Source organism: Micropterus salmoides, unplaced genomic scaffold (assembly GCF_014851395.1).
Source record: "Micropterus salmoides isolate LMB-PRFRI ecotype aquatic unplaced genomic scaffold, ASM1485139v1 Ms_hic_scaffold_17, whole genome shotgun sequence".
NCBI classification, from domain to species: Eukaryota; Metazoa; Chordata; class Actinopteri; order Centrarchiformes; family Centrarchidae; genus Micropterus; species Micropterus salmoides.
In genome coordinates this window covers 15,465,561-15,481,669 of record NW_024040817.1, presented here as the reverse complement: position 1 = coordinate 15,481,669, position 16,109 = coordinate 15,465,561, and the positions used below count along the sequence as shown (strand labels likewise).

The following is a 16,109-nucleotide window of genomic DNA, read 5'->3' as shown; positions in this document are numbered from 1 at the left end:
GTCTGCTTCCAAAAAGGCCTATTGTGATGGGTTTACAGGAAAGATATGGGATCAGCTCTACTTTACCAAACCCATTATCACATTTCTTTTTCTTAATCTGCTCTGCTGCTGCCAAAGTGACCATCTTGTTCAAGAATAAACATTCCCCAGGAGTGGCCGTTGATTGTGCATTGACCATTGTCCTTGACCTTTACCTAACCTTTCTCAGAAAACCTGACTTCATGACCCAGTTTTTCTTTTTCCTGTTTCTCCCACAGAGCTTCAGTATGTGTATTGTCACCGAGAAGCTAATATTTATCAGACTACTCCAATGTTCACCACTGAGTGAAGCAGAAATAACATATCCACTGAATTAATAGATGGTGGAAAGATGACCATGAATGTTTTATTTCATCTCTACAGCTCAGTCTGCTGCCAAAGACTGTGTATTTATGCTCATTAGGCAGATTTCTTCACATTTTATGACATGCTGTCAAGCGTAAAAGCAGATATGTAAAAGTCAGAGTCCACTGTTAAAACACACTGAAGAAAGCTCAGGCTGCTGCAGCAGCACCACTGGATGTTAGCATAGTTGTGTTTCATTTGCCTCATTCTGAAGAGTATGTTTTAGCTGGAATAATTTGCATGAGACAATTATTTCAAGCAAAACTGTCCTGGTCTTCAGAATAATTTGACATTTTAGAAAGTACACTTATTTGCTTCTTTGACCAGAGTTAGATGAGAAAACCGATTCCACTCTCATATCTGTACGGTAATTGAAGCTGCAGCCAGGAGATGGTTAGCTTAGCATGGAGGCAGCTGGTAGGCAGCTTGTGTTACCTTTGGACAGAGACCAGCTAGCCGTTTCCCCATTTCCAGTCTGTATGGTAAGCTAAGCTGCTGCTGACTGTAGCTAATATATTATAGAGTGGGCTGTCATTGTTACTTGCTTTTCAATTTTCTGACTAGAAAAATATTTTTACAAAACTCTACACCAAAATCAGTAACATTATAAGTGAAACAAATGTGTGCAGTTGTAGAACAGGGCTTAATTTAGTAAAAGGATTTGATTAGTTATTCCACCACTGATCTTTACAGTAAGGAGACACAATTAAACCCTGCTGTCTAAATGTCTGTAATTCAAATCATTCACGTCTGCTGAAGGTGAGTAAATAGGTAACAAAAGGTGTGAGAAAATCCCACAACATTCCAGTCAAAACAAGTTAATATTTGCAATCTTATCAAATGTTTAACTTTAGCTTCTCAAGATAACAGTGACGTTGCTAAAATGGGAAGGTACAGTATGAAGAAAAATCCCATTTTTATTCTTCCATTTTTACTTCTTTATATCAGTTCACTTCTGGGTCAGGACTTTTGAGTGTTTGTGTACGGACCAAAACAAGACAAGATAAGATTTCTTCATCTATGTGACATAAAGATTTTTTTTTTGACATTAGAGATATTTTCAATAAATGTTAAAGCAAAACCAAGCTAGAAAAATACAAATATTTTATTTAATTACAGTCTACGACGTATACAAACTTTACGCTGAAGAAAACAGATTAACTAATTCTACATGATAGAATAAAAGTCAACAAAAACAGGTGTTTCTGGCCAAATCCATCAAAACCAGTGCGAGTTAATAAATGGTGCATGAGTGCAGACCTATGCACGTGCATGCCGCTGTATGTACATATACAGTTTGGTCGGTCACTTAAAGCGAATGATCTCCTGAGTGGCCAGTCTGATGAGCTGGTTGAAGTCAAACTGGATGTACTTCCTCCAGTAGCGTCTGTCTCTGCCATAGATTTGAGCAGGATAACAAGGACTGCCTGAAACAGAGATTTTCACCTTTTTATATGCCTTAAATGAAGCACATATGTTGATCCACAGCTGATGACTGAACTTTATATCAGGCTCAGATTATTGAAACTTTGGGTAAAAATCTTGGTTCATTACCATTTTAATATATTGATAAAAATATAACATATCGGACTTTGTCCAGGATAGAATGATAAGTCCTGGATTTATTTCTATTTTTGTCCCTTGTGTTTTTGTACAATCCACCATTCTTTATCAAGACAGAGAAAATCTGGTTCAGGGCAATTTATTTATTTACAGATTAAATCAGAACCTGGGGCTCACTGGGGCAACCTGGTGTAACTTCACACCCGTTTTTCTTTGCAAGAATCTGGATAGTACAGTGCATTGCTCTCCTTGCATGAATGAAAGTAATAATAGTTAACTGCTAACAATCAGAACTCAGCTTTAGAAAGGTTAAACACTGTCAAGCTCAGAATGTATTCACTGAAACTATAACTCCCTCTAGAGGTCATGTTCATATTACTATACATAAACCATACTGACATTGCTGCTACTAATCAGACCATTATGTCACTTTGCTTGAGACAGTACTGCACTGTTAGTTTAACTACAACACTGGTCCTACTTTATTTATGTATACTGCTTGCCTTGTAACTTTGACTTTAATTGCTCTTGTATAGTTTCGATTTTTATTTCCATCTAATTTATGTATACACACACACAACTATTTATCTGTACTTATTTTTGTCCTTGTGCTGCTGCAACACCTGATTTCCCATCTGGGTATCAATAAAGGATTATCTTATCTCATCTTAATGGATACTTACTTATATGCTTGTATATTTTTTAGGAACCTTCAACAGATGTGTGTTTGTGTGCTCTCACCTATGCCATGCAAAATTCTAGCAATAGCCCTTCCAGAAAATTTCTCATCACTTCGGTTGGCAAGAAAACTTCTGATGTCCGCTGTGATCTGACTCTCCCAGTCTGACAACTACAAACAGACAGAAACACATAAGTAAACTACATTATCCAGACCATTCAAGACACAAATTGATTACCATCCTGTGTGTTTTACCTTGTATTTGTCGAGCTCCTCAATGTCCACTGGTGCGAGTGTGTGGCCTCGGCCTCGCCTTTTGTCGAAATACTCGGAGAGGAGGCTTTTCAGGTGGATACTGCGACTCTCATCCAAATCGTCAACACAGGACAATACACTGGGGAATGCAACACTGCAACAAAACACAACACAACGTTATGCAGACAAGCATACAGACAGGCAGAAGACAACACACATAAAGTTGCACAAAAGGAACAAACAGAAAGAGTCAGACACACCTGCTCACACAAACAATCAGTCTACATAACCATTTTATACTATTTCACTGCACTTTGGATGCTGATCAACTATTTTTACAGACATTTTGCAGGACTCTCTATCATCTCTGCTGGCTTTTTAAAAAGTTTAAGGTGTCAAAGCTTTACTGTATGTGAGTGTGTGTACCTCTTGAAGGCCTTGAAGCAGGCTGTCAGCTGGTACAGCTGTGTTCTCTCTTGGTTCTGCACTCGATTATGGAGGAACTGACAAACTCTGTCCATCTCCTCATCGCTGAGGTCGCCATAGGAACGGAAGTAGAAAGATAAAGAGGAGAATTCAACCTGGACACCGCTCCGACCGCCAGCTGAAACACAAATGTTTAGGATTATTTATCAGACTCTACGAGGGCCACCCCGGTGTGATTAACTTCAGAGCTCTTCTTTGTTTGCACTTTTACATCTGACATGATTTCATTTAAACAGCACCATCTGTGTTTTGCTTGTGTGTCTGTGTGGATACTTTTTGGTGTGAATTTTTTATTCTGCAAATCACATCTACACCGGGGGGAAATACAACAGTTTACTATATAAACACGTTTCGACTAGGATTAAAATATTTTTCAGACTAGTGAAGCAACATAAAGGACAAAAGGAGGAAGAAAACTGCTCCAAAGACAATAAAAAAAAAATGTATTGGCTAGAGATGTCAGTAAACGAGTTAAAGCTGTTCCAAGCAAGTTTTTTCATTAATGCATGCACATACCTCTACCAGTGCTCCACTGCAGCTGTCTGAGTCCTCTCTTTACAAGAGGAAGCTGCCATCCCATAGTGTCCGCAACCTCGACAACATCAAACTCCAGTTGATCGCATGTCTCCACTCGCTCACCTGCCATTCGCCTTCTAGCCAACACCACAGCAACTGGAGGGCAACTGTGGAAAAACAAGTTGAAGAAGAAGATAAGATATGATAAGATAAAACTGATCAAATTGCATTTGTAATGGTCAGCACGTCTATATTGTCTATACTTTATTATAAAAATAAACACATTCATGCACACAGGGTGCAAGGTGGCACAATATCAAAGCATTATTCAGCCCATCCTATTGTTCTGTTCCACCTGCTTCTTTAACATGCTATGTTACTAACTGAGTCAAACTTACACACATATCAAAAACCTCTTCAAGACAATTGGTCTCCGCACATCTAACCTAGCAGAACTAAGCATTACGGCCATTACAACCTCAACAGCACAGGACATCACACACTCACTCAACGAACCATCTTACCCGACTGGGCGCAGGTACAGAGCACAGTGGTGCAGGATGGCTCGCTTTGGGAAAAGCCCGATCCCTTCAGCCGTAGCCACCTTAAATAAAAGGCCTTGCTGAACTGGCCTGAGTGTATATTGGTGTCTGTCATTGTATGTTGTTACTGTGTGCTGTAGTTGTCTGATGTGTACAGTGCTGTGAAAATGAATTACCCCTTGAGGACAATAAAGTTATTTATGTAGCTTTTTCTGTGCCTTGTATTAGAATATCCTAAAGAATGGCAGATCTTTCATACATTTTAGTTATTTTCTGGAGTTGTCTTGGTCCATCGTAGCAGCTGATGTTACACACGGACAGTGTGGGGTGGAGAAGTTCCACAAAGCGCTGGGGGTGCAGCTCCAGGTAGCAGAGTAGCGTCTCTACACCTAAAATACACAGACACGCAAAGACAGAAAGAGAAAGGGAACTGTTTGGTTTTGGTTTACTTGTTTTTTTCATAGTTGTTTATTTATTTTAAAAAGGGATAGTGCACATTAATAAACATTTCTGCTGACATCAATGTAAATATGCCAGATTTAGCCAGAAGGTTATTTTTTTTTATCTGTAGTCCGTGGTCAGTACATGGGAGTACAAAAAAGGACATAATAAAAACAAAAAAAGATAACATAATAAAAACTATAAAAGAAATAGTAGGCTACAGTACAATACAATACACAAGACAAACATTATGTTTCATAGTGTTTCTATTTATTTCTTCTCCTATAATTGTTGTTTTTACTGGATTTACTGCATTTGAAGCACCATAGCTGCCAAATTGTACTTTATTCTGATGGTAAAGCTAAACATCTTATGTTCCCACATGTGCCTGCTATGTGTACCTGTACTCCCACTTACCTATCTATCTATTTATCAACAAATGTATTTGTGTGTCCACTCACCTTCCTCTGTGATGTCCAGAGTCTCAACAGTTTGTTGGATGGGAATTGCTCTTTCGTGTGTGTGACACACTCGCTCTGTGGGCCAATCACTGTTCTCCTCCTCCTGCTCCCTAAGCCAATCACCAGCTCCTTTCACTCCCATATCCTTGTGCTTCGTCGAACCATCAGCTTCCTTGTGTTCAACTGTCTGCTCCTCTTTCTTCTCCTCCTGCTTTTCTTTTCCTTCATCTTTATGTTCTTGGAGGGGTAGCCCCGCTGCATCGGTATGTGACGTCTCCTTTCAGTGAAACAGTTCACATCACACATTTTCTCAAATTCTGGTTTCCTTTACAAATAACTAAAATAAACAATAACTCATCAACCACACATTGTTTATAAACTTCATTTTTTCAATTTGCTTCAGTGTTAACTGCATTTTAGTGGGTGAAAGAGTAGAGTTGAGCAAGTAGTAAGAGAAAAAGATATTAAAGACCATTTTCCCTGTTAATTACCTGTGCAGTAGACTGTACAGGTATGTCTGTATGCACTCTGTTCGGCTGAGCAGGAGGGTTCAGGCTGCTCTCCTGATTACACATCACATCCATCATTTCCAGCAGCTCTGAATCTTCAACATCCTTCACACACAGACAATTTTTACTTAGTGGAAAGTTTTAGTTTTTAGTTAAAATCCCATTGTCTCAAAGCTAATCGTTGAAACAGCATTTAGACCACACAAACACATACACACACATGGGTAGAGTTACCTTTACAAGATCCTGTTGTTTCTGGTGTATCTGTTTACATTTGCACGGAGGGAAAACTTTCTGGACCAGTTTCTTTACTATGTAGTAGTCCACTGTGTCTGCATAAATATGACGACGGAGCTCATGGAGGTCAACACCCTACACACACACACACACACACACTTAATTTATACTGTGTAGGTGACAGCACCAAGAAGACCACCAGAACAAAGACAGAAACAGGCAGCAGTCGAGAATTCGGGTGTAAACAAGGACAGATGTAATTCTCCCTCTGCCACCAGTGTATTATTATATATTAATACATTTCTGTTATGAAAACTTTAGTAACTTTTGAGGAATAGAACTAATACAATATAAAACATAAAGACTGTATTCTCTAAAGTTATTCCATGCATGCTTTACATCACTGAAACTGCAAAATAACTACATTGAGTGTTTCAGAGTGTCAAGAAGCTAACTCATTTCCTAAAGTGTTACAGTTTTACCTCAGGGTCCAGAAAGAGGTGACAGTGTGCTGGTTCTCCATCTCTTCCTGCCCTCCCAATCTCCTGAACGTAACTCTCAAAGCTCTGGGAAAACATTTACTGGTAAGGCAATGCATATAAATTGTGGGTTTAAGATATATATATTATATATTTTCTAAACAGTATCTTTTGGGTATTTTCACATTGTTAATGGATAGAAAACAAGTATTCTACCATGATAATTGGGCAAAATTTCTCTCTATGGAATAAGACTGAAAGCTCCAGAAAAATTGCTAAATGGACCTTGTGGTAAAATAGTATTTTCAAATGCTTCATCTATGCTCTTGTTTACAAAAAAGACTAATGTTATCCAACCTGACACAGTTGCAGATTACATGTAAAACTTTCTCAGTTGCACAATGAGTCAGAATGAAGGAGCATTGTGTTTCAAGCTGGTTACAAAGTTTAAAGAGCTTTTGCTTTAGATAAATTAGACCACTACCCACTTTAGGCATGTTGTAGTGGACGATACCACGGACATCAGATTTATCGAGGCCCATGCCAAACGCCACAGTGGCCACAACTATTCTGAGCTCGCCGCACATGAAGTTGTTCTGGACACGACGGCGCTCTGAAGCAGACAAACCAGCGTGGTAGGACTCTGCCTGCCATTTCAGAGGTTTACGAATCTTCTTCCTTGCTAAATGTAGAAACACAGGGTAGTGTGAAAACACTAGACACTGAGTTAAAGAGAGAGAAGTTAAAATATCAAATGAAGTAAATGGTTTAGTTGGTCTAGTTTTAAACCAGGCATGTCTGATGTAGTCATTTTACACCTTCCCCTAACATGTTTTAGAAAAATAAACTCTTATATAATTAATCAAAATTCCACACTTACCCAGCTCTTTCTTTCTCTGTCCAACAGGGTTGTTTTGTGCCTGACTGCAGCTGTTGGTTTGTTTGTTTTCCTTCACCAGCACCCCCTGTAGGCAAGTCCTGAGCAGTGCTGCCACACGAGTGGTCTCCTCTCTTCTGGTGCAGTAGACGATGACGGAGTCCAGACAACCAAAACGATCGCCTTTCAACAAGGATACTAAAGCCTAAAAAGATAAAAGGCAGAAGAAACAGAGAGAATTATAAAGAGAAACATACAAATGTTTCAAGCAGGTGGCATATATACATTTGCAGAACACCGCTGTAAAACTTGCCGCTACATACACCTACAACCCATTATATATATTATTATACAGAGGTCTTGAAAATGCTTTTGTTCACTGGAACATTTAGACCCAGCATAATTTCAACTGTGGGTCAACTTGGTACTTATCATACCTGATCCTTTTCTCTATCCATGGACACAGACAGATGCAGGTTAGGAGGCACTGCTGCAGATCGTACTGCGATGCCTTCTTGATCAGTGATGTCCAGGTGACGCGCGATGTCCAGAGCAGTGGACAGTGTGGCTGTAGCAGTGAGTCCCAGCAAACACTGCACTCCTAAACGCTCCCTTAGTACCTACAAAAATATAAATCACATATTTATCTAGCATATCAGTTTATACAACAATATTGTATTGTCACATTCAGATGTTATTTGTTTAGTCCAAGATAAAATCACTAACCCACCTTACAGAGTCTGAGGTAGCACGGTCTGAAGTTGTGTGACCACTCTGAGACACAATGAGCTTCGTCTATACAGGCAAAGGCCACAGGAGGGAGCTCCTGAGCAGAGGGCAGACACCCTGAACCTGAACCGCCGCCGCCAACCAGAGCCTCTGGAGAGAGGAGCAGCACACACACCTGGCCTGACTTCACCTGGAGAAACAGAGGAAGGTGAGCATTGAAGGATGAAAATCCTGCTGACTAGATAGTTTAAGTTCAAGCTTCAAGATTTATCTTTGGTTTAATCTGCATTAGTGTTCTATCAAAATACATCTATCCAATTTACAGAAAAAGGGAATCATACATGACTAGGTTAGGGAGCTTTTTGTGATTTTTAAATTAAATCTATAGATGAATGAGAGGTTATGAAAAGTGTGAGATGGCTTTGGATTCTGAAGTCTTGCTGCTCTTTACTGTGGAGACTCCTATTGTGTCTGTTACCTTTTCTATTGCAGCTTCTCTCTGTTTCATCGTCATGTTGGAGTGGATGCAGGCTGCCTTCAGGTTGGCTGGCAGCCCAGACAGCTACACACACACACACACACACACACACAAAAATGTAACTGCGGCACTGTTCAAAGTGTGGCACTGTTAAGCGATGGCCAAATGGTGGCTGATGTGTGCAGTCTTTTTGTGAGAGAGAGAAATTTATGAAATTAATTGTTCTTGTGTAATTTATTTGTAGCTTTGGCAATATTGTAGTTATACATTCATGCCAATAAAGCAAAATTACCTGGTCATCCATTAGTGAGACTAGAGGTGAAATGACCAAAGTGATGCATGTTGATCGCTGAGCGTACAGGTACGCTGGGAGCTGATAGCACAGCGATTTACCCATCCCTGTTGACAACACTACAAGGGTAGAGAGACCTAAAGAACAAGTGAGAGACGGAGACAAACGTGAATACAGAGATTATAGATGTAGATGTGTGTTGTGTGTAATGAACATACCTGACAGGATCCTCATGATAGCTTCCTCTTGTCCTGGTCTAAATGACTGATAGCCAAGGTCTGTCAGAGCGGCATAAACCTCAGCAGGTGTTGCTAAACACAAACAAAATGTAAACTTTTAAACAAATGTACAGTATGTCTGTTTTTTATTCCAATGTAAGGAACACAGTAAATGTTTACCCTGCACTTTTCCATCTTCTTTGAGATGATAAAGAGGTTCCATCGGTGGTGGAGGAGCAGGGCGCTCATAGTCAGGGCGAATCACATTCAGCAGCACCTCGTCTTTATGGTGACTGTCCACGTCCTTTCCTTGGTACGGCTGCTCCTCATCGATACTGTGAGATGCCACTGAAACACACAAACACATCAGGATTTAAACACACGCAAGGCAAATAAACTATACATCTGTGGTGCTGCAACTAATAGTTGCTGATTTTTTTCAGCACATTCTCTCAAACTATTGATTTTTGCAAGACCGCAATTTAGAGGACACTAAAGTGATACAAATTGTATTTTATTTAATGAAAATGCGCCCCCGTCTCTAAACCTCCACTGTACTTGTTAGATGTAACATGAAAAGACCAACTGTGTTGACATATTGTTCAAATTGTCCATTTTATGACAAAAAAAATTTGATAACTAGCCAAAGTCACCAATCTTCTTTTTATACAACATGTTGATGTAACTCTACAACATTGTTTATGTGAATATTTTGTCGTTGATTTAAGTTGCATTGAAGATTGCTGTCACTAATTCTTGAGGGGACTGCACACATATTTGTTTAATGAACAGACATACCTGAAAAGCTACATTACAGATAGGGGAAAAGCAGCATGCTCACAACAGGCTGTTCAACAGGCGTACCCAGCGGCTGAGGCTGCAGTGTTCCTGTCGCCCTGGCTACCTCCTCCAGAGTTGGCAGTTCAAACGGCTCCTCTTCCGCAGGCGGGTCGTCAGGAACAGGAGGGGGAGGTGCTGCAAAAAAGGGTTCAGAGGTATTTGTTGTTTATTATACAAACAACTCAGAGGTGATACTTACAGTCCTGTTCAAAGAAACTCCCAAGCAAATGAAACAATCCTTTATTTGTGCATTGTATTACCTCGTCCCTTGCAGTCTAGGGCCCAGTGTCCGGTCCCTCCACACTTGTAGCAGGTGTCACCCTGGCGATTAAAACCCCCTCTGAATCCACCCCTCCTTCCTCTGCCAAAGTATCCACCACCTCCCCCAAAACGTTCACCTTTTAGCTGGAACTTCTGCATGTACAACTAAAACACACACACACACACACACACACACACACACACACACACACACACACACACACACACACACACACACACAGATGTGTGACAACAGTGAAACACACATTTTAATAACTCTGGATACATTTTGTATTATCATATTCTAAAACCCTGGGACAAAGGCACACAAATACATCCATTCTTAGATATTGTCGACAGGTTTTGTATATTCATTTTTTCAAAGCTGATTCATGAAGGTTGGCAAGGAATTGCCAAACAAACAAGTTTGTTTTAGAATTTAGTTCCTTCACCCTGAACTTTCGTCAAGGGCAGCATTTTCAGTTTTACCTTTAATGTTTTGACACTAGGGATTAGTCCTAGACACATTATTGTGTAAAACAAATCCAGCATGCACTCACTAACACACATACAGAAATCTTACCTGTTTGCGTAGACCAACACCTCTCAGTGCATACCCTTTGACATGAGATTTCTTCTTCAGATTTATCTTCACAAAGTTGCCCTCTGGGCCTTTCATACCTCTGTACATATAAAGAATTGTTGGTACACAGACTACAAACACAGATGTTTAAACACCATTTTGCATTGTATGATCTTACCTGGCTCTGGCAGACTGAGTGTGACACATTCTCTTAGTTCCAAATTCCTCCTCTATTTCTCCTAACAGGTTCTCCTGGGGAACCTTGACAGGAATAATACTGAAATTACTCATTTACACAAATAGATTAAACAAAGTATGCAGAGATAACAAATAAGTGACTTACCTTTTTCGGTACCTTGGTTTCTTTCTCTTCTTCCTCTTCATCTCCCTTTTTCTTTGCTCTCCTTCTCTTTCCTCCTTGAGCTGGGCTGGGCTTTACATCAGAGCTGTCCTCTTTCTTTTTGGCATTCCTACGCCTCTTCTTCACTCCTCCCTCCTCTGGCGTCTCTCCCTCCACATTCTCACCCTCTCTCTGCCTTTTCCTCCCTCTCTTCTTTGTACCTTTGGATATGTGACTAGTCTCATTGTCGTCTTCTGGCGATAAAGGCGGTGTCCAGCCTCCTTCAATCTCCCCACCTCCCTTCATTTTCACTTTTTCTCCCCCTCCTCCTTTGCTTGTTGCATTGTGTTCTAGAGCAGGTTTCGTTGTACTATTGCTGACTATTTTATCTCTAGTACTGCTTTTAATCACTTTATCTCTTCCTGAGTCTGCCTCTCTTCTTTCTCCCTCTGCATCCATTTCTTCTTTTCTAACTCTTTCATCTTCTTGTATTTTTCCTTCTGTTTCTTTTGTCCTTTCTCTCTCTCCTCTTTTCTCCAAATCTATCTCCTGGTTTCCTGCTCCAGGTCTCAGCTCAGCCCCCATCTCTCCAAACACCTGGCACCTCTCTAGCCACTTTGTGTCAATAAAACTCAGTCTGCTGGCAGGGGAGGGTTTCCCTCCCGTGCCTCCACCTCCCATCCCTTCTCTGAAACCTCCAAGACACTTTGGGCTTCCTCTCAAGCCAGTCAAAGTTCCAACAACTGCAGAACCAATACCCCCATGTGCAGTTCCTAATGTTGCAACATTTTCTTCCCCATCTCCTGAAGCTCCTATGTCTTCATTTAACTTTCCTATGGCTCCTAAATCTCTTCTTGAAGGTCCTACACTACATGGAGAAGATAACGACGACAACAGAGCAGAAGATCTGGCTGGAGAGGAAGCTAGACTAGAGACACTTTGATTTTGTGAACTAATAACTTTACTAGTACTACCCTTACTGCTATTATAACTACTAATACTACTGGCAGCACTTGCATGTTCTTCGCAAGACTCTCTGACAAATGGCTCAAATGGCTCTTCAGCCTCCACTGGTTGGAGTGTCTTTGAAGAAAGTCCCAGGCAAGTCTTTACTCTTCTGTGAACAGGAACACATACACAAGAAAATGTCACACAAAACATTTGCCAGTGTTGATAAAGAGCATGAATTACAATTAAATATTGTGTACGTAGTTGGGCTACACAAGTCATTTAAAATAAGAGGACAGGAAATTATAAAACTGCAATATTAGGACCTATGAAGCAAATAAAAACCAAACATCTAGCAATCTATTGAAAATGGTTGCTGAAAAATCAAAAATGTTGAAAAATCTGTGCCTGCATACTATATAGCAAATAATATCACAAGTACAACGTATTAATCAATCTACAGAAAAATAATAAGCAACTATTTTGATAATCAATTAATCATCTTCTGATGTTACTTCTCCAATGTGAGTCTTTTCTGAATTTCTCTGTTCTATATCTTTGTAAACTGAACATCTTCAAACATTGCGCCTTGACATATGAAGACGTTACCTTGGACTCTGGAATATATTGTATGAGATCTCATAGACTACACAATTAATCAACAAAGTAATCAGATATTATTTGATACTGCAGGGCACAAAGGAGAAAGGTCTGCATACCCATAGGCTCCGAATAAATAGTTGAATTATCTTTTCAAGGCCACGTTTCAATCTACAAGCTCTTCTTTAAATTCAAAACATAACACCTGATCTGATGATTTTTGCCTGGATGTGCACACTCTTGGTTCTCTTCTGAGATTATTCGATACTGACAATAATTGTTAGTTGCATACCTAATTGCAATGTTCAACAAATTTTCTTTTAGAGATGTACCAGTATATAATGCACTGACGCAATATGCAGCTTTACATTACATTACAATGCTCAAGGTTTCCCGCCTGTTAAAGGGGAGTTTTTCCTTGCCACTATCACCAAGTGCTTTCTCATGGTGGGAATTGTTGGGTCTCTGTAAATAATATTACAAAGAGTACAGTCTAGATCTGCTGTATATGAAAAGTGTAATGAGATAACTTCTGTTATGTACTGGTGCTATATACATACAATTTAATTAAATTAAAATAATTTCTTCCATTTAATTACCTTGGTGAGAAAGGGCTGGATTCAGGGTCACTGGAAGTGGTCTTAGTAGCCGCAGCAAAGGGGCTATTTGTCTGGTAAGTTTGTCCATCTTTCAAGGAGTTTAGAGGCACTCGACAGGGAACAAACGATTTCTTCAGTGAGATAGGTCTCTCCTGGGATAACAAAAGGAAATCACAGCACTAGTAATAAAACCAAAGAAATCGCTGTTTTTAAATGTACAGTTTGGTCAGAGAAGGTCTCACCTTACTGAGTGTAGCCAGGTTGTTTTTAAGCTTTAGGCCATAGTATTGGGCAGAGGCCTGCAGACTGTCTCTCTCCTGGGGTGTCAGTCTGGGAGAAGATGCAGGCTGTGCACTGCGGTTCAGATGGGCTCCCCAACAGTCCGACTCCTACGTAAGAAGACAAGAGGTATAGTAGACAAAGGAAACAAACTGTTTTACTTGTCTGTTGTCTGCAAACACACTTTCTTCAGTACCTTCTGGGTGGTGTTGACCTCAGCTGCAGATATGGACTGTTCAGTGTGTCCGCTGGCTGCATCACGGCTGGTGTTTTCCTTGGCTTGTTTCAAACTGCGGTACTCTTTATACAGCTCTGGAATAAAGACACACATGGAATATGCTTCTGTCTGTAAACACATAATTTACACTAGAGATGCACTAGATATGCTAGTGTTTATCTGTGTTGCATCCAGGGCACAAAATTAGCAAACGCAGGAAAAAAATATGTAATTGGCTGGTAAAATCGGATCGGAGAAAAAATTGTTGCAATTTCAGTAAAGGGATTGTAATGTTACTCACTCCTCGTCTCCTCTGGAGCCTGATCAATGTCCTCCTAGAAATGAAATAGCGTTATAATATCTAACCATTATTAAAAAAGTGAAACAAACAGACAACGACATTGTCTGCAGCAGTAACGTTAAGTGGCAAGTCTGGTGGAAACACAGAACAATGATGAAACCACAACAATAAATAACACACGTTATGCATATATATATTATTATTGTAGATCAAAGCATTGGGTTGCCGTTATGCTGCTGCCTGCTAAATTAACTCTCGGCTTAAGTTAAGTTTAGCGTTTAAATCACCTTGTTTGGTTTCTTCTGGTGCTGTTTGACAAACCCCTGCTCCCAGCTTTTCAGCAGAAGCTTCACCTCGTTGTAGCGATCCATTGTAGCGCTGACTACACGGTCGACACCGCTTAACTTAACTTACCTGACAGGTTGTTTAACTCTCATTTATTGCATAACGTTAACTTAGAGCATAATGAATGTCAGGCGAAAGCTAACGTTACAGCAACACGATAGCTAGCTTAACGTTACGTTATAAACCCAAAGTTATTGCTATTTTCAGAATTTGTCAGCGAAAACGTTATAGGTTTTAGTGAACGTGAGTTACTTTCGCTTGTTCGCCTCTAATGAAAGTTATAGCAACTTAAGCAGAAGCTTACATATGAAAACTGCGTTAAAGGGCTTTCTTCCGCTGTGTGTTGTTTACGATTTTCCCGCGCCGGAAAATGACAGCTTGTGTTGCCAGGTTACTTCTTCTATCCCCCAGTATCACGAAACAAAGCTTTCTGTTTTTACACTGATGTAAGTCACAACAAAAAAAATTATGAACGATGAGAATATAAAGACTATAGAGATTTAATAGTGTGTGTGATAGTTAATATCTAAACATTTCTAATTAATCCGTTGAAGTTTACTTACTCTAAGCATCACTTCCTCCAGGCGCCACACAGATTCTGCGTCCTTCTTAAAGGGACCGGGACGACAATAAAGCTATGCAATAAAGTCTCAAATTTTCTTTTCCACTCATAATATGATGGAATAGCTTATGGGCTGTACAAATAGAGATACAGCCTTTGTCAAAACATGGGGTGTTTAACCTGCCACCATATACAATCCTACATCAATGTCATGCAATTAAAAAGACATACAGTATACCAGTGGTTCTCAAAGGGGGGTTTGGGGACCCCCAGGGGTGCTTAAGGGAGTCCCCAACAAAAAGGGGAATCATTTATTTTCACTGTAATTCCATCCATAGAGAACACAATGACCAAATTTATGTATGTTTGGTCATGGGTTTCATACACTTTCTGTAATGAAACAAATAAAAGCAGAAACGGGCCCTGAACTTCTTACTGCTCCCCAGGTGCTGCAACGCGGTCCACTGCTCCTAATTAGGATGGGTTAAGGTTAAATGCAGAGAACAAATTCAGCATGCATGGTACTGTGTATAAGAATAATGTGTATCTGGCCAATAAAGTTGATTTAAAAAAATATATATTATAAATATAGCCGCGAGCAGCAATGATCGGGATCCAAACCAGTCACAAAAAACACAACATTGGATATTTTCAGAGGAGAAGAACAGACACAGATGACTTAAGAGATTTGGACTTTGATATAATTGCGGAAATGCAAACTTGATTTTTTCATTATCACCTTAAAATCAGAGAGTGTCATATGTTGACTACTGGGTGAAATGTTCAACCCACCTGTGACATTTTGTGTTTCCAAGATTTGAAGTTTAAGCTGCACACTTTTAAGCAGAGAAAAATAAAACTAAAGTGTCACAGGATCCAAATAAAATAGAGAACTACTATGATCTCAACATCCCCATTGTCAGCAACTCTGCCCAGGTCACCTGGGGATTTGAACCCTATACCAACAGGTCTCCAAAGTAGGTGACTTACTGACTGAGCTACTGGTGAGAGACGCCGTACATCTTCTCACAAGTGGAAGTAGTGACGTCACACGTGCCAGCCCCGGGTAGTTTTGTCAATTAAAACTT

The 16,109-nt window shown here is 39.9% G+C and overlaps 1 protein-coding gene across 3 annotated transcripts; it reads right to left on the bottom strand.

The window, feature by feature from the left end:
* Positions 1-1,471: 1,471 nt before the first annotated feature.
* Positions 1,472-14,812, bottom strand: recql4 (RecQ helicase-like 4). 3 transcript variants are annotated; one of them, XM_038725028.1, is made up of 28 exons: positions 14,402-14,812; positions 14,115-14,148; positions 13,793-13,908; positions 13,560-13,706; positions 13,318-13,469; positions 11,174-12,287; positions 11,009-11,091; positions 10,831-10,930; positions 10,247-10,412; positions 10,011-10,121; positions 9,327-9,494; positions 9,147-9,239; positions 8,929-9,065; positions 8,637-8,720; positions 8,160-8,348; positions 7,867-8,049; positions 7,433-7,634; positions 7,041-7,234; positions 6,556-6,639; positions 6,071-6,208; positions 5,819-5,941; positions 5,328-5,604; positions 4,685-4,814; positions 3,884-4,050; positions 3,308-3,485; positions 2,882-3,035; positions 2,689-2,797; positions 1,472-1,811 (listed from the first exon to the last, which is right to left on the bottom strand). In XM_038725028.1, the coding sequence occupies exons 1-28, from the start codon at positions 14,483-14,485 to the stop codon at positions 1,690-1,692; spliced, it is 4,839 nt and encodes a 1,612-aa protein (XP_038580956.1). In that variant the 5' UTR covers positions 14,486-14,812; the 3' UTR covers positions 1,472-1,689. The 3 variants fall into 3 exon arrangements, with proteins under 3 accessions (XP_038580956.1, XP_038580957.1, XP_038580958.1); XM_038725029.1 differs by having other exon boundaries at positions 5,328-5,601; XM_038725030.1 differs by having other exon boundaries at positions 13,811-13,908.
* Between the last annotated feature and the right edge of the window lie 1,297 nt (positions 14,813-16,109).

Bases quoted from the DNA above. Each gene is read 5' to 3' on its own strand.
- recql4 (XM_038725028.1), bottom strand. From the start codon at position 14,485: ATGGATCGCTACAACGAGGTGAAGCTTCTGCTGAAAAGCTGGGAGCAG. The intron at 5,605-5,818 runs GTAATTAACAGG...TTTCACTGAAAG, and splicing joins CTGTACAGTCTACTGCACAG to GAGACGTCACATACCGATGC. The intron at 4,051-4,684 runs GTATGAAAGATC...GTTTTTCCACAG, and splicing joins CTCCAGAAAATAACTAAAAT to TTGCCCTCCAGTTGCTGTGG.